Source organism: Eumetopias jubatus, unplaced genomic scaffold (genome assembly GCF_037043125.1).
Source record: "Eumetopias jubatus isolate StellerSeaLion01/CBP00866 unplaced genomic scaffold, mEumJub1_p1.0 scaffold_17, whole genome shotgun sequence".
Lineage (NCBI taxonomy): Eukaryota > Metazoa > Chordata > Mammalia > Carnivora > Otariidae > Eumetopias > Eumetopias jubatus.
Window position 1 is genome coordinate 25,707,858 of NW_028274823.1, and position 24,581 is coordinate 25,732,438.

At 48.7% G+C, this 24,581-nt stretch overlaps 1 protein-coding gene across 1 annotated transcript in view; it reads right to left on the bottom strand.

Annotated features, from left to right (window-relative positions):
• SORCS3 (sortilin related VPS10 domain containing receptor 3) overlaps nt 1–23,838 on the bottom strand; it is a 608,461-nt gene extending 584,623 nt beyond the window's left edge. Inside the window, exon 1 of the mRNA XM_028098753.2 lies at nt 23,200–23,838. Within this exon, the coding sequence (XP_027954554.1) occupies nt 23,200–23,838 (639 nt within the window). The remainder of the gene's footprint in view (nt 1–23,199) is intronic.
• Nucleotides 23,839–24,581: the final 743 nt, after the last annotated feature.

Genomic DNA, 24,581 nt, shown 5'->3' on the forward strand with positions numbered 1-24,581 from the left:
ATGAAAGAGCATCCCATAATGCTGTCTGCTATCTCTAGGTTCTCTAAAAGCAAGACCAGCCTTGGGGGAGGGGGCGGGAAAGAGTGCCTGACACCAGGGGAATGTGGTTGGATGGCTGAAGGAAGGAGACCTTGACCTTGATGAGCAATGCTTGGAAGCACAGAAGCACTTGCTGAATGGAAGAACCTGATCGAGGTGACCGTCGTCCACAGCCGGTTCCTTTGCTGACTAGCTCTTGAAATTGCAGACTGAGTCACTGCCACAATTGTGAGTGCCAAGGAACAGGTCCTTCTCCATAAAAGTTTCCCTTGGTCCTGCAGGAGGCTCTGGGAGCCAGTGCTTGAGATAATGCATAGTTCTTTCTTTCTCTAGGCTGCTGCTTTTCCTGGCGAGTTGAGTCCACAGCGGTAGCTAAATACATGTGCAATGCACGTGTACTTTTATGGCCTTTATCATTATTTATGAACTAACTTCAAGGGGAAGTCATTCCCATCCAGAAAACCTGACATATGCTTTTCCATCCCCACCCATGCATAGAGATAAGATAACTGTGCTTTCTCACTATTCCGGCGAGCAGGAGATGTTTTCCGGATTTCTGGGCAGCACCAAGCCATCTACCGTGTATCCCAGAAAAGCCAAATGGCCCAGAGGCTCCATTCCTAAGCCACTCTCCAGTCCCCACACATGTCACAATCTCTCATACCTCCTGACCTTGGCCCACGCAGCCTCTAGGTGGAGAAGAGCCCCACCCCTAACCTCCCCGCCACAGCCCCTTCAACCATAAGATCTGGGTCCAGGTCAAACGGCCCAGATCCTCTCTAAATACTTCCTTCTAAGGAGTCCCTTCTCCCTCTCCTGTCCGTCCTTCCACTATGGTGGGGGGGCTCTCTGAGGGCGAGGACTGGTCCTGTTCATATTGAATCCTGGGCTGGATCACACGCCCTCGCATCGGCAGTAGACACAGGCCAGGGGGAACGGTGGGGACAGACGCCAAGATCCTTGTGCCCTGCAAATCTTCAGCTCTTCCAAAATAAAAACTGACTTTGAAAAGTAAGTTTCAGTGACTCCAGTGACTAATGTTATGGACAAGGGTCCCTTAATAAGATGGAAGACGAGCAGTGTGGTCAACTGAGAAGGCCTGGGACTCAGGAGACCCAGACGCTGGCTCTGAGCAAACGGTTTACCCTCCCGAAGCTACGATGTTCTCACCTATAGAAGAAGCAGGGAAGGGTGGACGTTTGGGCCCAAAGTCCGGCTCTGACATTCTAACTCACTGAAGCAGTACGTGGTATTTTCACACCCTGAAACAGGGGCGCGTTCTACTTCAAGGATGATTCCTCAAGGCACGTCACTGCCCTCCTAGGTTGACATGGTCCCTTTCGGCCTCTGTTAATGCCCCCCCAAGCCCCCCACCCCCCTGGTCCTGGTTACTGCTCACTGTGCATTCCCAGCTGGGCAGGGATGACAATACCCCATGAAGGGCAGCCTGCAAAACCAAGTGAACGGCTGCCTACTCAAGCTAGCCTTGTTTATGTGCGGTCCCCCAAAGGCAGTCGGCCCCTCCTCTTCCCAAACACCTCTGAGCCTCACCGTGGCCAGGGCCCCCTCCCCACCAGCCCCCAGGCACCAGCCCAGGCCCTCCCTGAGCCAGGCTAATAACATTATTTTGAACGCATCTCTGTGTACCTACATATTCTGTCATTCTCCTTGTCCATGACAAATGCCTAGTATAAAAATTACCTTCAGAAATGTGTTAAGTCGGGCAGCAAACACATCCAAAGGCCTGGGGAAGGTGAGAAGGCTGGAGATTGGTGGAGATGGTCTTCATTACTGTGCATCAGAAAAATAAAAGGAGAAAAGAGGGGCAGGGGGTGCCGGGGGAAGAAGGAACTAGTGGTTCATTCAGCAGCATGCATGGGCTCAAAGTCTATCCTGGTTGCTCAGCAACCAAGAAAAAGCATTTCAGAGAGCAAGGGGCTAATTGGATAAATGAATTAATTAGGTATTTCCGGAGTCAGGCCGTAAATGACAACAGGCTTGGGTGGCCAGTTTTTTGCTAAAGTGTCTTCCTCTCCCTACCTGAGCTTTGGTCCAGCAAATTTGGGGAACCCGGGGAGAGTGGGAGCCAGGTTAACAATGTGTCAGAGATGCTGTCCTGGGAGGGGCAGGGGATGGAGGGAAGGCCTCCTTGGGGGAGAAGTTGCACTAAACGACCTTCGAGGTCTCTTTCAACACTAACTTTTGATCGGGTTTGCCCTGCAGGGTAGGGAGGGCAGAAAAAAAAGGAGTAAATCCCCACTCTGCCAGCCTGAAGGTATCTTAACAACCTGCTTTCCCACAGCATCCTGTGGGGTTTCCCCTTGCTGTATTTAAAGCAAGCAGGTTCCCACGAAAGCCAACAGACGCTAGTTGTGGGGAGTTTGGGTGGGAAATAAGATGTTTTGTTGGTGATTGTTTTATTTTTTTTTTCCCCTTGCTCTGCTTTGCTTCCTCCTGTTGGCTTCCGTTAATCACAGCAGAACCCCACTGGCTGTTCTAATGATGGAGAGGGCCACGACTGTGCAGAGCTCATGGTGGTGAGGAGGGAGTGGGCCCGGGCATGGCTGGTGGGAAGGGAGGAGGCCAAGGGGAGAAAAGGGGAGCATCTGCTGCCAGAGCCCCCGTCTCCTGTCTCCCGGAAGGAGAGACCGCAGCGTGGGCTTCTGGTTTCGCTGTGCCTGAAACAATTTCCTGGGAGCCTCCAGGCAACCTGCCACGCCTCTCTCAGGCTTGTTTTCCCTCCTACCAAGGAGGGTGGATGGGTTTTGTGGTGGAATGAGACGGATTGATGCCCTTGCTAATTGCATCTCGCCTTTGCTCAAAATTACTAAGGGTTGCCTATTGCCAACAAAAATAAAGCCAAAATAGCCAAGGGGACATGCATGCAATGGCTCCATAATCTAACTTCACCTCATCCCTCTCTCTCTGGGTTCCCACACACACACTTTTTACCTCTGAGTCTTTATTCCTCCTGCTCCTGACCTAGAAACACCAGAATTTAAGAACAAATGTTCAGCTTAGAGAAAAGCATGGTCTAATCAGGGAAAGGCTCAGGAGCTGGAAATGCATCCCAGCCCTGTTGGGATCCGTGGTTGAACCTCATGGTCCTGAGCCCTTGCCCTCCTTGCTGGAAGCAGGTGCAGGAGACTATGGCGAGGCTCTCTGGCCCCACCTGTAAGAAGCTCTCAAGTCAGCTGGGTCCATGCGGGAGTTGTGGCTCCATTACTCAGCAGCTGTGTGACCTGGGCCAGGAACGTAACCCCTCTGTGCCTTTATTTCCTCATCCTTACCAGGAGGCTCATAATAGTAAACACTCGGAAAGGTGAGGATTAAGTGAGATGCTGAATGCAGAGCTTACAGCTCAACATCTGGCGCACAGTGAGAATACACTAAATGTTGTCTGTGATTTTCATAAAGTTATATCATTCTAGAATGAAATAAAAGTTCCTCCCCTCCTCTCTACCCAGCCATTCGCTCTGGTTCTCTCAGCCCTTCCCTACACCCAAACTCTGCAACCCCCTCATTTCCATGTCAATAATACAGCAGACTCAGTGGCCTATCATTCTCCAAAGGCATGTTCTATTTCACTACCTACTCTGTAGCTTATTAGCTGCATGACCTTGGCAATCTATGCAACCTCTCTTCATCACAGTTTCCTCATCTGTAAGGGACCAATACAATAGTAACCCCAACTTGTCGTTCGCCAGCACAGGGAAAGGAGACGGCACATATAAAGCACCCAAGACAGACACCTGACACATAGTAGGTCTTCAGTAAATGTTAGATCACCTCCCAAAGTCTTCACTTTGCATGCCAGTGTTGTTTAACTTTTCCATCTGCCTCTATTTACATGTCCTTACCTTAGGTTTCAAATTCCCAGAAGACCAGATCAAAGCTGAATTGCTCTCTGTTCAGCATCTGCCACAGCGCAGAAGCACAACTCGGAATTTGCTCACAGTGGGTTCTGAACTACTGCAGGATGATATACGTTATTTGTAAGCACATAAAAGTGCCCAAACCACAATGCATTGCTCATCATCATTCACTCCTTATAATGACAAAGATGATAACGAATACAGGCAATAACAACCCAACTATGGAGTGTGTTTGTTTCCAATTTCAGCTATAGAGAAACAAGTCTCCCATAAAAAAAAAGCTTCATCCCAAGTATGAGACTGCACTGGACATAGTGGCCAGCCTGTCAGTGATCTGGCATAACGCACCTATGCCAAGAACAAGTTGAGGATGGAACAAGGCACAGATCTCTGGGTGCAAGAACTGGGATGATTTTCGTAAATAAAGAACATGGAAGAATGGAAGATGACGGGGCGGGGGGGGGGATGGAAATACTGCCCATCTCTCAGCCCTGAATCATACAAGTTTTATCCTTTCCCCAACAACATGGGCCCCTGTGGTGGAGGAAAGGAGAAGAGGGGGAGAGATAAGGGATGGGGTAGGAGAAGGCAGAATCGAGGAACGAACGAGAAGCCCCCATATCTGCTCAGATATGGACAAAAAGAATGCAGAGCCACGGGAAGTCACTGATCTGTATTTACGGAGTTTCTGGCTGGGCAGTGAGAGAGCTCGGGAAGCACACAGCAATGACGGGTGCTCAGCAATGGCAGCAATAATCAATGCCGCTTCGAAATGGTTCAAATGGCCAACTGCTATGTTGCATAGATATTTTTAAATAAATAAGATTTGAGGAGGGGCGGGGGAAGACAGTAGAGCTCTCCCCCGTTCCCTGCCTCCTTAACCAAAGAAAACCCAGTATTAGAAGCATGTGACCAAAGGGCACCTCGGGTGCTCAGTCGGTTGAGCATCTGCCTTTGGCTCAGATCATGATCTCAGAGTCCTGGGATTGAGCCCCGCATCGGGCTCCCTGATCAGTGGGGAGTCTGCTTCTCTCTCTCCCTCTGCCACACTCCGCCCCCCACCCCCCACTCATGCTCTCTCCTCTCTAATAAATAAAATCTTTTTTAAAAAAAGGGGGGGTCGCATGTAACTGAGAGAGAGATGAAAGAGAGCCTTTGGTCAGAGTCCTCACTCTCAGTTCCTAGTGGTGTTCCGAGGCTCAGGGGGGTCAGAAAAGAAACAAGCATTTATCTGGCTAGAAATGGCACCAGCCTCCCTCTCTCCCTGAGGCCAGCCCTGAAGGTAGAAAAATTAGATTAATAGTACAGGCTAAGATTTCAGGAGTCCCTATCCCTAAAATGCCTTCCAGGTGTACCAAAGGAAATAAAATCAGTATCTCAAAGAGAGATCTGCACTCCTATATTCACTGCAGCACTATGCACAGTATCTATGATACAGAGTCAAACTAAGTGTCCACCAAAGGATTATGGATAAAGGAAATGTGGTATATACAATGAAATATTATTCGGCCTTAAGAAAGAAGAAACTCCTGTCATTGGTGAGAATGTGGGTGAACCTGGAGGCCATGCTGCTAAGTAAAATAAGGCAAGCACGGAAAGAAATACTGTGTGATCTCACTTACGTGCAGAATCTCAAAAAGTCAAACTCATAGAGTAGAAAGGGGGCTGCTGGGGGCTAGAAGGTAAGAGAAATCGGGAGAGCCTGGTCAGAGTACAAAGTTTCCAATTATGCAGGATGAATAAGTTCTGGATATCTAAAGTACAGTGCCGTGACTGTAGTTAATATTATATTACATACTTGAAATTTGCTAAGAGAATAGATCTGAAATGTTCTCACCATCATAAAAAAAATGGTAACTATACAAGGTGATGATACAGTAGCTTGATTTTGCTGATCATTTCACGATGTATACATATGTCAAAATATCACATTGTATACCTTAAATATATGCAATTTTTCCTCAGTAAAGCTGGAAAAAAGTCTAATAAAACACAAAGGCCTAAGGAAAGGGAACTGAAGCAGTGCAGGACTGATGTTAGAACATTTTCCCAGTGCAGGGAGAAGGAAGACAGTGGATGGTACTGGGCAGAGGGGAGGGAAAGAGCCAGGAAGGGGAAATGAACACATTTCCCTGGTCCCTTTCTTTTCTTATTTTACTTGAGGTAAACACCGGCCCAGCCCCAAGGCTTGAGATCAGACACAGTCTCTGGGTTGTTTCAGATGTCCTTCTGTCTCTGGAAATTCCATCCTCTGCCCAAGTGCTAACCCATGGGTGGCCCTGCTTGACTTGCCATAAATTCACAAGAAACAGTGGGTCCTACCCAGCTCACAAGGGATTCAGGACGGACTTGTTGGAAGCAAGATAAACTCTCAGTTTAAAACAAAAAGTTCAGGAAACCCCATTAGTAACTTAAACCAAGGAGAGGAGCCCCATGTGACACAGAACCATGCAGAATTTGGATGCAAGCCCTTTTGTCTCTTCCTCAGAGTCACCTGCTGATCTTTGAAGATGCTCATCCTCACCTCTTGCCATCCCGACTCCTTTTTAGGGGACATTTAAATGGGGTTGGACCTACGCTGCCTGGGATGAAAGAGAAAAGGAGGGCTGTTGGTAAGTCTCGGCACATCCCTCTGGCCATTACAGGCTTTCCTCCCCTGGACACTCAACGGGCCCCTCCACCCCTCCCCCCTCCCAGGGAGGGGCAATGGCAGGGTTGAAAAGTGCAACTTTCCTCTCCCCTTCACACACTCCCTCACGGTGGGCAAAACGGCTCTCAGGAGGTGACCGACTAGGAGGTAGACCGTGCTAATCTTCAGGACCTATTACCATCTAAAAATCTCCTTCCAGTATCCTCCACCTCAGGGCAGGAACTGTACCAAATCTCAGTTCACTAATCCCTCACAGCAGCTGTGTAATAGGGATGATAATCCCAGTTTTATAAAGGAGAGAAGCGGGTTGCAGAAAAGTAACCTGCGCAACATGACAGAGCCAGTCAGAGGTGGAGTGAGGCCCACCTGACCCAAGCACCACGATGCCACCTAGAGCATCCCTTCCCCTGTGTCTCCCCAAAGTCACTGAATGTGTTCGTTCTGCCCAACGCTCCCTTCTGGGAGAAAAAGCCCTAGACTGTATTGAGAACTTCATGGAAAATGGAAGAGCATCAGGGTGTTGTAGGAAGAGCACTAGACGAGGAGTCAGGGAGATGGACACGGGTATGGGTGCTTCCACCATCTTGGTGAATTTGATCACTCCACAACTTCACTTGGTCACGCTTTCCATATCTGGAAAAGGATGTGATTAGATGATTATTTGTTCTTTCCAGCTCTCAAATATTGTCTCTCAAATACCAGTATTTCAAAAGGACCTTACAGAGGATAATGTTTAACCCAAAGGAATGACTCTTGAATTGTCAAGTTTCAAGTAAAAACACAAACAAAAATCAAGAAGAGAATACTTCCTGCTGCCCCTCAGAAATCACACCACAAGTACAGGCAACTTCTCCTATGATTTAATAACAAGGGCAATTTAAGAGAATAACAAATATTCCCTTAAATATGTCTGGAAATGTATAGTTTATTAACACCCTTTCAAAATATATGATTGCATTTTGATTCCTGCACCTATGAAACAGATAAGGAAACTTGAGTCTGGGTTATTGACTGACTTGAGCCATTTTGTAAAGCTGGGAGATGGTGATGTGAAGGCTGGTCTTCCAATGTCAATATAATCACAACACAAGGGATACTCCTACATGTGCCTTGAGCTTGGATCTGGAGTCCTACCACAGCATGAGCCCATCCACACACCTAAGCTATCACCATCATCATCATTGCCATCATCATCCACAATGATCTTACTGGAGAACATAACAGACACTAAGTAATAGTTGCTCAAACAATTAATAAAGGAGGCTAATGCTGTTTCCATCCTTATACCCAAACACCTGCCAACTCCACCTACAAATGTGCCCTGCTTGGAGATGTGCACACATAACACTTGTGCACACACATGGCCTCCCTGCTATCTCCTCTCCTCGTCTCAGCTCCTAAAAAGGCACACTGATGGGTACTTTCTTCCCAGCCATGGCCCTTTCAGCATCCCTCAGTCGGGTACTGTCGACAGGCTTGGCTGGGACCAGAGACCAACAGCAAACCACAGGCTTTCTCCCCTGCCTGCCTACATTCAGTTATGAGGTGTGACAATGGTGTTTCACACCATATAATCCACCCTGCCCCTCCAACTCCATTTCTTAAAAAATTCATAAGTTTACAAGAAAGAGAAGAAAACACAAAACAGAACCAGAGGGGGGAAAGGCAATGGTGAAATGAATTTGACTGCAGAAGCTTATGTTCCTGCAGGCATAGTAGATATTAATAATTCAACAAAATATTACAGTAATTACTATACTTTGCAAAATCACAACAGTGCACTTTAGCACAACTCTGACCAATCTCCGTGCAACTGCAATTAATAAATAAAACACAATTCCCTATATTGAATTTGTTGTTTAAAAGCTAAATATTTTGGGCGCCTGCGTGGCTCAGTCGTTAAGTGTCTGCCTTCAGCTCAGGTCATGATCCCAGGGTCCTGGGATCGAGCCCCACATCGGGCTCCCTGCTCAGCGGGAAGCCTGCTTCTCCCTTTCCCACTCCCCCTGCTTGTGTTCCCTCTCTCGCTGTGTCTCTCTCTGTCAAATAAATAAATAAAATCGTTTTAAAAATAAATAAATAAAAAATAAAAGCTAAATATTTCATCAGAACTAATATATTTTAAATAATCAGGCAAGACCCCAAGAAAAATCCCCGGCCCCTCATCTCTCCCCACTTGAAGTGAGATCCTATCTTCACAGCGAGAGCAGAAACTGACTTCAGCTAGTAAGAAGACACCGAGTGTTAGGGCTTGAAGGCGCCCGTTGAGGGATCTGAGAACTGTTGCGCTCCAACACTCTGCTGGAATCCGGGTAGGCTGCTGGAAAGAGAGAGAAGGGAAAAAGGGGGAAGATTAATTCTTTTGGACCATGAATTCTGACCTACCTCACTGGGCTCTGGGAAAAGCCATGAATTATAAAGAGAGGTGAGGGGCAGGAAACCACCAAAGACACACTTAAGTATAGCCCCGAGCACGTATGAGGCTAATGACCTCGAAATATAGGTGAGCCTTGCTTTATACTCTAGTTATGTTCCCACAAATTTGCTACATCCAATCTATCAAGTTCTGTTGATTTTACCTGCTGTATCAGTTAACTTTTGCTGCACAAATGCTGTAGAACAAACCACTCAAATCTCAGCCGCTTATTCTCACAAGAATCATTTATGCTCGTAACTATATAGGGCAGCTGGAGGTTGGCTGACACAGCTAGGCCCAGCTGGGCAGTTCTGCAGCTCTTGGCTGGGCTGGGCTGGGCTAATGTAGGGGAGGCTTGGCTGGGAGTGGCTATATATGATTTGTCCCATTCTTCTCCCAGGACCAGCAAACTAGCCTGGGCATGTTTCCTCATGGCTACTGCAGAGGCACAAGAGAGCAGGCAGACACATGATGGCTCTTGCTAACTAAACTCAGAACTGGCACTTCTTCCATGGGCTAAAGCAAGTCACAAGGCCAAACCCAAAGTTAGGAGGTGGAGAAGGAAGGCCCCACCCCCAGAGAAAGGGCACTCCCAGGGCCCAATACAAAGTGGGTTACATAGAGGAGTGAAGAATTATACAGAGAAACCAACAATACAATCAACTCCACTTGCTAAGTACTTCTTCAGCTGGCTTCTCCTCGCCCACCTCCACGGCTACCACGCTAGCCATCACATTCTCTATCCAAAATGACAGTCTGGTCTCCTTTTCCCCATCTAATCCACAGGGTGATCAGAGTCGTTTTATTTAATGCAAATTTAATGATACGACTCTCCTACTTTAAACCCTCCCAATGGCTTACCCCTGTGTTCTCAGGCTACAGAATAAATTCCTTCCCCTGGACCCCTAAGGCCCTACCCATGCCGCCTGTCTACCTTCATCTCTCGCCAGCCGCCAGCCCACAAATCCTCTGCTCCAGCCACAACATCCCTCTCTCTGTCCCTTTCATATACCCTCTTCCCTCATGTCCCAGAAGCTGTGTGCCCAGAACATCCAGTCCTCTCTTCCTCACCTCATTAACCCCGTGCATTTGTGAGATCTCAGCTCCTCCTGCTCTTGCCTCTCTGCCCTCTCCAAGTTCAATGTGCCTCATGCAATCTTTGGTAATATCATGAACCTCTCCTTCAGAGCGCTGATCACCATTATATACTCAGAGCCCAGCAGCACCCGGCACAGAGCACGTACTCCACAAATACTTGTTGAATACTGATGAAGTTTTTAAAAGCTATCCTACATTTTTAAAGTGAAAAGTAGCTATAACACTACTCTTTTGGGGGCTAAGTTTTATATTAAAGGTATTCAGATAATAAGTGTCTATGGCAAATTGCTCTGTAGTATTTCATCCCCCCACACCATGTTGCCGATTCTATATAAATCTGATTGTAATGCATCAGGTGTCCTTAAAGGGTTGTGCATCCCTACCCTGAACAAAGCCACAGGTGGCCCATGCTAGACACCATCTTTCCCTACCCTCACCCATCCTGAGTGGGAGTGGGACACATATAATCCAAAATTAGCAGATGATGCAAAACCAGCAAGTAATCTAAGTCCTTCAAAGATCCAACAGAAATTTTCTTGACGCTAGATTTCTATCTCGATAAACCATCAAGCCAATGTGAGAGCCAAATAAATTTTTGACATGTCAAGAATGAGGGGAAAAAAAGAAAAAAACTATGGCTCAAGCACTGGGTGGCCATATAATTTATCATCCAAGCTAGAATCTTTTGAGAATTAAAAGCAATCTATCAATATTTATATCAGGATACAGGAATAAGCCAGGACACTCCTGTGCCCTCTCTACGAAAGAATACTTGAGGATAAGCCTCAGGAAAATGAAAATCAGCCCCCCCCCCAAAAAAAGGAATGGAGCCCAAGAAACAGAAGTTCTAACCTAGGAGTAGAATAAATAGAAAGAGTAAGGTGACAACAGGAAGGCAGACGAAGAAAGAAATCAGTACAAATTAGAACATCCAATAATACAACTAAGAAGATGGTATATCTTAGTATAATGATGAAAAAACAGCTGTTTCTTCTGTCTAGGAGGAAGATAAAACAATCAGAAACTCAAGACAAAAACAAAAAGCTGTATGAGAAAGCTACAGCCAAACTCATGTGGCAGAATCCTGAGCAACTGCCAGAGCATAAAACAATCTACCTGATCTCAAAGCTCAGACCACTTCTCATCACGTCACACAGATTTAGTCGTGAGGATTGTCAACCAGGCTAGCGGATTCTGTTGCAGATAATCAAACAAGCGTAATATTCTCAACATTTTATTGGTTTTAATTTATCGTGGTCTAGATTACATCTGATGTATTTCCTAATATCTCACGCTCTTCTCTGTTCTCTAATATTTTCCTAATATGGGTATCCCACACAGAAGACTATATGCTTTTTGGGTGTCCAGTCTGCATCACTAGACATTATAGCAGATGCTCCCCAAATCCTTCATATTATCTGAAAGGAATAAGGCTGAGCAATCAATACAGGTCAAGTCCTGGAACAAATGTTTTTTTAAACATCCAAATTACACTCCCATCTGAGAATTTTATTGTATCAGATGTGACTTGAAATAAATTGTACATCGTGCCTGGAATAAGAAGCCTGAGGTTTTTAACACCATGGTATGTGGGCTAATGAAAGTGTTTCACTTCTGCTGGGAGAAGGCAAAACAAGGTGGTTGCTGGACATGGTCTCAAATCTGTTGTGGAAGGACCTCTAGCTGCTTAGTAAAGGAGAGGTAAGGTGAACTAACACCTTGCATATCACCCCATTCATATTGCTTTGAGAAGTGTTCTTTTCAAAATGCTTCCAGGCTCATTATGTCATTATTTAATGGTGACATAAAGGGAGCAAAGAGGATTGTCCCCATTTCACATGTCTTTACAATGATTGACCTAATATCACATCTAGTTTGTGCTGAGATGGGCCTGCATCAATTTGTGCAACTCTTCCATTTTATAAAGAAACTGAATCCCAGAAAATTCAATGACTTTATTAGCATCACACTATGCAAAGAAATGAGTGAATGAATGAATGAATGCACATCTGCTTGGGTAAGACCAAATTTATACATGCTTAAAAGAAGCATTTTCTGGTATTTTTATCATCATTCTAGACCCTTTCCTTACTAATGCACCCATTAAAAAAAAAAACACTCTTATTCATGGACATATACTGAAGAGTCTTCATTCCCTTACACCTAAGAAATGGTGACCTGCTGAAGAGAGCATGCATCAGAAACCCAAATCTCGGGGTCTCAGCTCCCAAGCCAACATTCTTTCTAAAACATTATGATGCCCCTCATTGATGAGATCTTAGAAAGGAACATACCAACGGCAAGCCCAGCTGCTCCCTGCCCAAATCCTGATGATGTCTAAGAAAAAGAGGAATTGCACCCATTCCAAGCAGGAGATCATCTGCCAACAGGCAGAGGGAGCCTCTGTGTATTCTGAAGACCCCGCACAGGCCCTGGAGTGAGGTAAGGCTCCTCAGCCTTGACAAATGACAGGGAACACTAATTTGGAGGTGTCATCCCTTCCTCAAAGCCCCAGCACCATGTTTCTGCCACTCAGTATAACCCCAGAGTGGGCTCCTTCCTTCTGGTAGGGGCCAACTCAAAAGGAGGACCCTCTCAGAAGTGGGGTCAGTGACTTCATCTCCCTTCCCACACCCAATACATACCACAGGAGAGCTCTGAGCAGGCTTTTAAAAGAGTCTAAGGGAAATTCCTGGCTTGGTGTGATGGTTAATTTTATGTGTCAATTTGACTGAGCAGTGGAGTACCCAGATATTTGGCCAAACATGCTCTGGGTTTATCTGTGAGGGTGTTTCTCGATGAGATTAATATTTGAATCAGTAGACTGAGTAAAGCACATTGCCCTCCCAATGTGAGTGTCCTCGTCCAAGCCATGAAGGAGTGATTAGAACAAAAAGGCTGAGTGAGAAATAATTCTTTCTCTCTGCTTGACTATCTTCAAGCTGGGACACTGGTCTTCTCCTGCCCTCAGACTCAGACTCAGCCTGGAACTACAACATCAACTCTCCTGGGTCTCCAGCTTCCCACCTACAGATTTATGACTTCTTAGCCTTTCATTATACTGTCTGCTAATTCCTTATAGTAACATCCTTTACATATATATATATATATATATATATATATACACATACATATATACATCATATCCTATTGCTACATATCCTACATAGACATATATATCCTATGGCTTCTCTTTCTCCAGAAAGCCCAGACTAACACACTTGGAAATAACCAAGGTATCTTAGTTTCTGTTCCTCCAGACACATACCCTGAAAACAAAGACTTGAATTCAAGTAGCTTTTTTGGGAGGTTATCCCTAGAAATACTGTTAGGGGAGTGGGGACATGAGAGAGGGATGGGAAGGTAGCTGATAAAGCAAACAAGTTACCGTGGTAGGCAAGTGGGGCTTAATCCCAATGACTCTGGGAGATAGTGTGGAAAACAAGTCTCAGATTTACTCCACCCCAAACGTAAGGGAGCTGGGGTATTTATCCACCAACTTCCACTGGTCATTGATAAGTGGCTGCTCCCTACTCCTTGATGGGAATTAATTCCCTGATACTTCCAACCCATGCCTTGGGTGATCAAAGTGAGTTCCAGTGGGCAAACAGCCCCTGGTGCTGGTGGTTAAAAGTCAGACTGGCATGCAGAGAAACACCAAGTGCCAAGGGGATATGGGCAGGGAACCAACAGATCTGCTACAAATGGATAGACACTCAATCTACCCCATTTCCTGCCTAGGCCAATAATGAGAACATTCTTAACCAACATAACAGCCTACGATGCTAGACCCTTTATATGCACTGTCTCTAAGCTTACCAACAATCCAATAGTTCACCATTATCCCAATTTTACAGCCAGTGAAACTGAGGCTCAGAGATCTGTTCAAAGTCACTGTTGCTTGGGGACCTTCTCATAACCCAAAAGACATGTCAGAGTTTTGAGAAATCTTCCAGTCAAAAGTTTGCTTTCAAGTATGAGTAACACTGACAGTAACACAGTGAGATGAGCAACTCTTTTGCCTCTAAAAATAGTTTCCTCTACCTACCACCACCCTGGAAAACACATTTCTCTAAATCTCCAGTTTTATGGTCTCGAAACACTTATTGTAACAAGTTCCTCCACGACATGTAATCACATTCAGATATGGCAGCTTGAGCTACTTTTCTGGCCCTGGAAAAAATGTTCCACTCAGTAATTGTTCTCCATCTCCCACTGAGAACAGATGTGAAAAAGAGAAAGTTCATTTCTGATGCAGCAGTGTAATCTTTAACCTGACTCTCTAACCATCTGGCAGAGAAACTGCCTACCTCACCATAGACACCAAAAAGACTTGGGAAGTACCGAATCGGGCGCGTGGGATCTGAGCACCAGTGAGAGAGAACGAAGATGGCCAGGGGTGCAGGGCCGAGGCCGGGGGCGGGGGGTGCAGCAAGAAGAGGCCTTCCTACACCTTCAAGACACTCATTCTTTACCCAGGCAGCTTTAAGTATTTAAGAAAGGGTTTATTCCATTCAACTGAGGAGGCTTCATTTGACTGACCACCGTGCGCACACAGAGAGTGAAGGGGCACAAAGGGGAGAAAACGCCCAAGAGACAGGGGAACCACCCCGGAGCATCACTTCCTGCCAAATTTACTTCCAGAGTCTTAATTGGCTCATTAATGGGTCGAACGGACTGCAGAAAGGATGCATTTGAACAAACACCCATTTCCTTTTTTTCTGCAGGAAGAGGCTGAATATCATCTGCCCTGTTGCCAATCAGTATGCAACTAAGTGTCATCAAACAAGCCCTCCTGCAGGACGCTGTTTTTCTTCTTCTCTCCTTTGGAACAATTCCTTGTGCAGCATTTTTTTTTTTTTATTATTTCATCCTATTTATTTTCACTTCTTTCCCAGGGCAACACTCCCCCTAGTGTCTGTGCAGGGATCTTGGGTTCCATTCTTGGTACATAGGGGGCAGGCAAAAAGGGAATACAAGCCCGTATCCTGATGAGTATAAGTCACTACAAAGTAACTAGGGGGTTTGGTCAGTGTGACATTTCTGGAAAAGAGGCTGCAGATATTCTGCAGATAGTTCTAGTCATGGATATTCCCACTTTACACCAGCCATGAAGCAGAGAGAGCTAGGAGACCAAGAGAAGGAGCAAAGCTGGGACATCAAGGTCCATCTTATGGCTTCCATGTAGATGACTCTCTGGCCCTGCAGGCTCTATTTGCCACCCAGCCCCAGCAGCCCACCGTTCTTTCCTGAAGCTACACATCTCACTCACTTCCTTCAAGAAGTCTTCAGAGGTTAGCTGTGAGGTCTAATTACGGATGCCCAAGCCAAGAGAAGCTACTCTTCACCTTTCTGGGTACCTTCCTTAACCCTTCAATGAAATCCCCCCAAAATCTCCAACATATAAGCTGTTCATTAGTGTGATCTTTAACCTTGTTCTTACTATGTGATTCTAACCATTTCTATTATAAATTCTGAATATGAATTTCAAAGGCCCCAGTCATTCGCTTCTCTATCTCTTCCACTGTCTATCTCAGCACAACACAGAGAGACATCACAGAGACTCAACAGGCTGAGGACCCCAAGACAGGAGGTGCCTGAAGTGAGCATCTCCCAAGGGTTCTGGCCAAGGCTTTGCCATCGGGTCACTGGAAAACCTGGAGCAAGTACCTCCTTCCTCCGCTTCAATGTTTCTATCTGAAAACGAAGAGAAAGCCCTAGAGTACCCGGAGGGCTTACCACAGGTCGGCACTTCTTTTTAAGCACTTTGCCATGTACATGATCTCACTGAATCCTTCCAACAGCCCAGTGTGAGAGGAATTATCATTACCACTCTCTTTTTATAGATGAACAAACAGCAAAGAAAGAATAACAACTTGCCCGATGCTACACAGCTATTAAAAGACAGAGGCAGGATTTGAACCCAGGCACCTGGTTCCAGAACCCAGCCTCCTATTTACCATACGGCTGTTGCCAAGAAGTTCTGAAGAAGATTGCTCTCGTGATGAATACACTCCACAAGTATGAATTCACACCCAGACCAAGTAATCCCACAGTCCGCCTACCTAACAGGATCCTTGATTACCCGATCTAGCTCTACTTCCAGTTTTCCCCCTAAACTAGGTTCTCACCCAGTAGGTGCCAAGGAGCCCCCACATAGCGGTGGGTAGGGTTACTGGGCCAACAGTCCTGAGTGGCTAGCTCCACTGTGCTCCAGGTTCCTCTCATCTCAACCCAGTGGGGATGGTTTCCTCTGCTCCCCAGCAAGGAGTTAACAGCAGAAAGTTATTTGTGCAATCCTGAAGTTCTTAGACTCCATTACTTTTTCCAAATTTACTACAGCACATTTATTAGTGTACTCTAAAGAAAAGCATTTCCATAAATAATTAAACCCCAACTATACTGATCAAAATAAATGAGCAAAATGTGTCTGGTGATGCAAGCAGGCTTGATTCACTAACTCGAATAACGAGGTGACTCACAAGAGGCCCCCATTAACAACAGTTAGTAAGATACAGCTTGTCCGACACCGAGGAGCTTGGTATTTATGGTATGCAGCCACCTCAGTGGGTGGGCGGAGTGGATGTAGGATGTGGCCAGGGAACCAGAGAGAAGAACCTAATCTTAAGCCTCTTTGGTTAGCCTCATGTATATTCGTCCAAGGCCTCAGTCTATCCTACCTATAAAATGGGCAGCATCCTACCTCCCCTGAGTGAAAACACATAAATCCCCTTGGAAGAAAAATGGTCTGTATACCCGAGGAGAAAAGAGAAACCCGGAAGTGAGTAAGGGATGACTATACAGAGAAAAGGAACAGTAGAGTCCAGACCATAGGATGCCATGTTTCTGTCTGAGCCTCAAACCCCTCATTTCTATGCAGAGTGAGTTGATGAAGACAATTACCCACATGCACTCCCAACCTTGACATTCTGTGAGTCTCAATGCTATAGTATCTCCCCCAGGGACCCTCTCTCTCCTTCCAGCTCATAGCCTAAAGTGACTGCTTGACAATTAACCACACATCACCCCATGGCTTCTATCTTGGCATCATGTGTTATTTTAACTTTACTGATAGCAGTCTCATATCCAAAGCATATTGGAAGAACCTTGAGGCAAATGTTGTCTTATCCTTGTTTGTCTCTCCCTCCATCACATCTGTACCGACCCCACAGTGCCCAGAACACTGCCACACGTGTAGGAAACACTCAGCGAATGTCTGGGTATCTTCTGTAAGTTTATCCGGTTTCTTTACAAGTTCATCCAGTTTCTGACGTCCAAGAGAAAGAAGCCAGGATTATTGCCTAGTCCATATTACCATCTTCTTACTAAGTGGCGTAGAGATGCCTCCAAATCTTGTGCTAAAATTCATATATGAAATAATCAACCAGGTATATAAACTCAATGCTATTAAGAGACAATGTTTCCTGTCCTTTCCACGCAGCTAAGGCATTGCCCAGTTCCCCAAGATCAGTTCAGTGAGTATGTACTGAGCCATGGGACAAGCCCTGTGCCACATGCCACAAGAAGAAGAGCAAAAGTCACACTGGGGGAGGGGGGAGGGGGAGGTGCATTTGTAATGATTTCATCCCTCACCTTGAAAACACTTACAAAACAATACAAAGTTAAAATAAACAAGTACTGAACTAAATCATGATCACACGTGTGGTGCAGTCTTTAAATTCTCCGATCAGGAAAAGGAGAAACAAATGCTCTTAAGGAAAATTCTATAGAGACACTGCATTTGAATCTTGAGCAAAGCTGTGAATAACAGGTGCATCTCAATAGAGAAAGAAGGGTAATCCAAGTGGAGAAGACTTCAAGTGCAAAGGCTCAGAGTCAATGGGGCTTGGGACAATGAAGGGACTTCCTTGGCTACAGGGAAGGAACCCATCAGGGAAGCATCAAACAGAGAGGTAAAGAAGTAGACCCAGGATATAGGCAGTGAAGGGTCCTGAACGCCAGGCTAAAGGATTTTGGATTTGAATCCAAGAAGGTGAAGGTACTCAAGCCAGAAGGTAGACATACTTGCTGAAATACGCCTGGTTACAGTAACTGTCAAGTGATGAAGAACCCGAGAAAGAAATCACTGACATCCCAAGGGACAAGGACTTCTAATTCCTTCGTAGCTTCTGCTCAAGAAGACTTGAGGCTGTCACTCTTCACCTACTTGGTGGAACATGCCTGAGTCCCTCCTGCATGTGAGGCAGAGCCCTCATTCACTGCCGGCAAAACAAGAGCACCATGCAGACCCTTCCCTCCATCACCCTCCACACCAGGGGGTGGGCATGGCTAGCCAGCTTCCACCCAGCCCCTTCCCCCCATGCCAGTTCCGCCCGCCCGAGGTGGCCGGCTGATGCTCACATCCCCTATGTTCCACCTCCAAATCCATAAGACCTCTTTTCTCCCAAACTTGCTGAAAAATTATCCTTCGACGTTTTCCCACTGTAAGGAAGTGTCTCAAGCCTGCCAAGAGGCCAAAGAAAGCAGGAAATCAACAAGTGAGTCAAGCCACCAGGCCTTAGGCGTACCCAGCCTTGGATAAACCCCTGGTGCATCTTCCTATCTCAGCTGGTCTGGCTTTTCACACCTCTCTGCTCCTTACCGGATGATTCAGGGCCAGCCTATCATCCAGTTCCAAAAATCCTCAGTGACAATAACAGATTTACACGGCCCAGGGAAAAAGCAGTTCTCCCTTGTGCCCCCTGAGTCTTCTTGCCACTGGAGCCACAATCCATCCCTGCCCCCCCCCCCCCGCAACGGCCCTTAAATCCAACACAACCGGGGAAGCCACTTCCCAGCACTCCTCCTTTGCCAACTACAAAGCAAGTTCCAACTACTGCATTTCTGCAATCATTAAATCAGGCCTCCCAATTAAGAGTTTGCAAATTCTGCTCACCTTGGAAAGCACTGCTGGATCTGAGAAGCAAATCACACCCTGTAACCCAGCCATCAGGAGAAACGCAGAGCAGACAAATAGAGACAAATAGCCTCCTGTCCAGCCCCCTCCTCTCCCCACCCCACCCCCAGCCCCAGGCCAACAGTGACCAGGAGCAATTAGTGCTGCTCTGTCCCGCTGCATTTCCCAGCTCCATCTCAAAGGAGAGGCTCCCCTTGTAATATTAATTAAAAACAGATTCTTTTTGTCAAAACCCTGAAGAACGGTTTCGGTGGCAGGCTTCTTTATTAAGCCTCTGAGAAGGCAAAATGCATTAAGATATTGTGACACAAGGATTGTGAGCAGGGACGATGAAGGCGAGACAATCCAGCCAAAAGATATTTGAAAAATCTGTTTGAGAGCCACAATTAGCTGCTCCAGTGAGTGAAATACAATTAATCTGATCAAAGCTGTCACTATTTTGCACATTAGGGGTAAATATTTTAGAACACAGTCCAGCTGAATTAGTTAAAGGTATGAAATCCTGCTTGGGAGCATCTGTGTGTTCTACCTCCTAGAGTGCTAGGGAAGGGTGATCTGGAGGCGACCTGGAATTAGCAGCATTCCCTGCTTCTCTTCACCAAGGTACATTGTTGGGCACATTAACTGAAGTCCTTCCAACCAGACACACACTGCAGGGGTAGCAGCCTGCAAATCACTCTCCACCGCCAGTGAGCTGTTGGAAAGGGAAGGGGGTCCTCCAAGGGAGAATGCAGCATTTCAACTCAGCACCAGGAAGGGGTTCCCTGGCCAGGGTTACTCCAAGGAGGAGGGGGCATGGAAAAGTGGACCGTCTCCTTCACAACTTTCCAGTCTCCAGAGCCATTTGCTTTGCCAAGTCACTGAACAAGCAGAAGGCATCTTCCTTCATTGGAAAGAGAAGGGCAGAATGATGTGGGGTTTTTTTGTTTTGTTTTGTTTTGTTTTTTCTGTTTCCCTGCAAACCCTGGGGATGGAGCTCCCTCCGGGGGTGTGAAACACTCTCTTGCCCATTAATCACCAGGAACCCAGCTGGAGACTGGCATTTACCACCCCTCCAGAAGTGACACATCTTAATGAGCCTCAGAGTAGAGGCTCTGAGCCCAAGTCCCTTCACCTCTCACCCAGGACCACCTGGCAGGGTAGTAACGGTCAGAGAGGGACCCAGTCTACAGCCCCTTCTTGACAGCTTCTGGCTCAAGCCTTCCAGGCACTTCCTCCTTTGCCCCCAAGCTATCTGACCACAGTCCCTGAACCAAAGGGAATCCATGACCCCAGCCTTGGACAAGGACTTCCCTCTGCCTCCTGCCATCCCCGGGGCACAGCTGGACAAATGGAGCCGAGCATGTCCAGCCCTGCGTGCCTGACTGCGAACTGTCAGAGTGGACTTTGATTTCAGTTGTATGGGCTGACTGAAAACCCTCCCCCCAAAGGGAATTCATGTCAAGTAACGAGGTCCACCAAAGGCACCTGGAAGGAGGCCAGAAAACCCCAAAGTGTTCACAATTAAGCTGGTGGCCTTCCCAGAAAAGGACATGTTTAGTACTGTGGAAGTCAGAAGAGACGATGGAACTCTCTTTTCATGCCAAAAGAACCTGGTGCTAGGACATCTCCCTCCACGTTGAAACCAATGATGAGGGAAGCTTCCTGAAAGTTCATCGTCCCCATCACTCCTCACCCTGGCTTTTATCTACAGCATCTTCCTTTGCTGTCTTCAGGAAAGGGGGACCGAGAACAAAACCAGCCTAGTCACGTTGCAGGCATGGGTTTCCCCGCTCCTCTCATAGGGATGTTTCCTTAAAGTCCCTCAAAGACAGGGCCCCGCAAACATGTTCCCTCCTCTTTCTCTCAGAGCAGCACAGACCTGATATTCAGCGAAGCCTTTCCCGCTGATACTGCCTGCACAGTGCGGTGGGAAGAGGCATATCCAGCCCAGGTGTTCAGGAGGCAGTCGCTCTCCACCAGAAAGAAAGGACAGAACGACAGGATGGGGTCCCTGCACCCCCTGTGTGTTACCTTGTCCTTAGCTTGGACAGTTAAGACTGGCCAAGAACACAACCAATGAGCATCCTGAGGGCTGTTCCTGGATTTCCAAAATCTCCCTGCTGTCACTAAGAGCTCCAAAGCCAACTGGTCCACTCCCCAAGCGCTTCTTCCCCTCTTTCAACTACAAGCCATTCCCCCCCCGGGGGGGGGGGGGCTAGGGCTAGACTTGCCCCCTCACTTCCTCTGCTGCACCTCTGCATGGAAGATGGGCAGAGAAGGCCATGCGCATGTTACTGTTTGCAAAAAGCATCCTCTCTAAAGTCCCACCGGTAAGTCAACACGCACATAAAAATGATCCTTAAAAGCACAGACATAAGAAAACTCTTTAGGTAGAGTGAATTTATATTGTCCAAATGTGACAGTAATAAAGTCACAGATATGTGAGGACAGCACCTCCGCCTCCTAGGGATACATTCATCCCACACATTTTCTTCATCCTTCTCACCCAGTATGAACATGAACAAAAACATACACACACACTCACATACAATTCCTCATTATCAAACTAAAACGAAGTTGAGATTCCCAGGCCCTGCTGTCAGAGAATTACCTCTCCCCCCTCTCTCCTCTGGGGACTTGCAAGTCTTCCATCACCCATCCCTGCCAAGGCACGCCATACCCACCCCCTCCCCATGCCCAGAGTTGTGCATTCCGAAGCTATGGAGGTCTTCACTGGAGGCAGATGAAGCCAGCCACCGCGCCGGTGGGAAAACAGACCTCGCAAATCCTTCCAACCCAGCATCTGTACCCGGGCTGGGCTGCCCGATCTGTGCTGTGGGTCATTAAGAACCGGGAAATCTGTACTCAGCAGCGCCGATGTGGTACACTCTGCGGACTCCTGGCTTTCCTGTTATTCACTCCTTACCCCTGTGACACCCCCGGGCCCCTTTAAAATAAGGCCAGAATTTTCCAGAGAAATCTTTAATGCCAGTCATACAGAGAAACACAAAGGGGAGGGGCGGTGCTTTCCGATCAAATGAGCAAAGCTGCCTATACGGACATCCATCATCCTCCAGACTCTGCCCAACGCCGGGTTCTGATTTGATCGGAGAGCCGGAGAAGAGGAAAGGATTTTTGCAAGACTGGCTGAAAGTGGGGGGCCGTGGACGGGAGGGGAGTGGGAGAGATCGCAGGAGGCCGCCCCCCCACCTCCGCCGGAGATCGCGTTCCCCGCCGTTTCTTGGCGTGGCCGCACGGCTCCGGGCTCCGGCGGGCGGCGGGGTTGGGGAAGCCTCTCCGAGAACGCTCTGCGGGAAGCAGTAGCTGCCGGGGCCGCCCGGGCTTCGAGCCCGACGCCGGAGTGGACTCAAGGGCGCCACCTGTCGGTACAGCTGCTCTCAGGGGAACCTGGCCGCGGAAAGGGGAGAGGTGCGCAGAAAGCATGGGGACCCAACTCCACTCCGGGAGTCGTTTGTGAAGCGGGACACAGCGGCCGAGGCGAGTTTTTTTGCTCAGAGACTTGATGTGCTTATTCTTGCGTAAGGGTGAGGGGTGCGGAATGGGTGCTGAATTTCACTTCACGCTTTAAACTTTTTTTTACTGCCTCTCCTGTAGCTTTCCAGGCAGCTGCCTGGGTTTTGAAGGGGAACTCAGTGTGACCTGAAGGCCCGGGCTCGGGCGGACTAGGCGCAGCCTTCCCCCGGGCTGGGAGAAAGTGCGCCTGGAGCAGAGAGCAGCGACCCTAAGGCCGAGAAGGGTCTGGGAGTCCGAGTGGCCTCCAGCTCCCGGGTTCCCTTTCGTGTGATTGGGGGGGAGAAGGGGGGAGGCTCGGCAGTCGCCGGAATCCGTCAGTTTGCCAATTCAGGCTGCGTCCTCACCGACGAATTCAAGCGCCGGACGGGAAAACTGACTCTCCAAGCCGAGTACCAGGGAAAGGGACCACAGATCCCTTCCCTGCTCATCTTTAAGACACTTCTTCCCCCTCCCCTCCGGGCGGCCCCAAACCTAGGGTCTCCAGCAAACAAACGTACACACCATCTTACAACAAACTCCGCGAACCTGTTGGGGGCGTGGGGGAAGCCGGATGAACCTGTTCTCTCTACAAGTCAGGGCGCCCCCGCCTCTGCCTCGACCCTCCAGCAACTATCTGTCCCCCGTTCCCACCCTCCATTCTGCCCTGCTGTCAGGAGACAAGCAGATCCGCCGCCGGGCAGGTACTCACGCTGCTGTTGTGTCCCGACCAGTGCACCATGGCTTGATTGTGGGCCGAGTCCCCGGTCAGCGCGAACGAGGTGCTGGGCAGCCGGAGCTCTTCGGCCGCCGCTCCCCCGGCCCGCGGCGCCTTTACCTCCTCCCCGAGACCCTTGGCCAGAGGGCGGCTTCCTCTGGAACCATCGGCCAAGGCAGTGGCCCGGGCGTCCCCGTGTTCCAGGGCACTGGAGGGCTGCGCCCGGCGACTCCTCCTCGCGCCGCCAGACTTGCTCGGAACCGGGGTGCCTTGTCCCCACCGCGAGCCTGCCGGCGACGGTCCCCCGGTTTCTCCCTGCTTCTTTCCAACGCTGCCGCTGCCGCTGCCGCCGCCTGGCTGGGGCAGCGGCTCTGGTCCGGGCCGGCGCCCCAGTGCGGCGCCTCTCCGCGCCGTCGCCAGCTCCTCCGGCCACTGGCTTACCACTGCCCGCGGGAAGAGAGGAAGCAGCACCCGGGGCCGCGAAGCCGGGGCCGCGGGGCGTCCGGGACCGCCCGTCGCGCCCCAAGTGATCTCGGCACCAGCCAAGACCCACGTCGACAGGAGCAGGAGCCCGGTCCGGGCGAGAGGCGCCCCGGGCCAGCCTGCGGGGCGCTCCGTGCGCGCTGCCTCCATCCCGCTGCGGCTGCCGCGGCTCGGGCTGCCGAGAGTGTGGCGCCCGCCGAGGTGCGGGTCCGGAGCGGGGGGTGTGCGCGCGCCGGCGAGCCAGCGAGCGAGTGTGTGTCGGGGGGAGTGGAGAGTGGGGAGGGGGCGGCCGGGAAGGAGGTGGCTCGGGCTGGCGCGCCTCGCGGGTCCTCTCCGCTCTTCCCTCCTCGCTCTCTCGTTCAAAGGGTGATTCCAAAACCCAAGAAAAATTAATAAATAACCCCTCGGTGCTTTCCCCCCCTCAAAATAAGATCCCCCCAAATCTTCCTCACCGAGCTTCTCCAAAAATTTTTGTTAAAAGGAGTGTTCAAAGGTAATGAGAAAAATCCTCTTTTTTAAAACATGAGAATCAAGCCGGATCCAGGAGGAGGGGCTGGCGACGGACCCCAAACCAGAGTCTCTCCGAAATCCAGCCTCCAACCTGCTCCCGCCGAAGAGTTGGGAGCCGCTTCTGGCCGCGGTTGGGGGGTTACTCTTCGGGCCTGTTGTGGGGAACGGGAGATGGCGCGCGGGGAGGGTGGGGGGGTCTCGAGGGAGGAGGAGGAGTAAAGTGTTTTCAGCGCCAACTATTCGGGTTCGGAAGCCGAGGGGGAGACCAGAGCCTTCGCGTGGGGAGACAGCGCGTGGAAGCCGAGCGCGGGATGGACCCGGGACTCCGCTCGCTACTCCCGGGCCCGCCCCTCCCACCGCCCCCCGCCCCTCGCCCCTAGCCC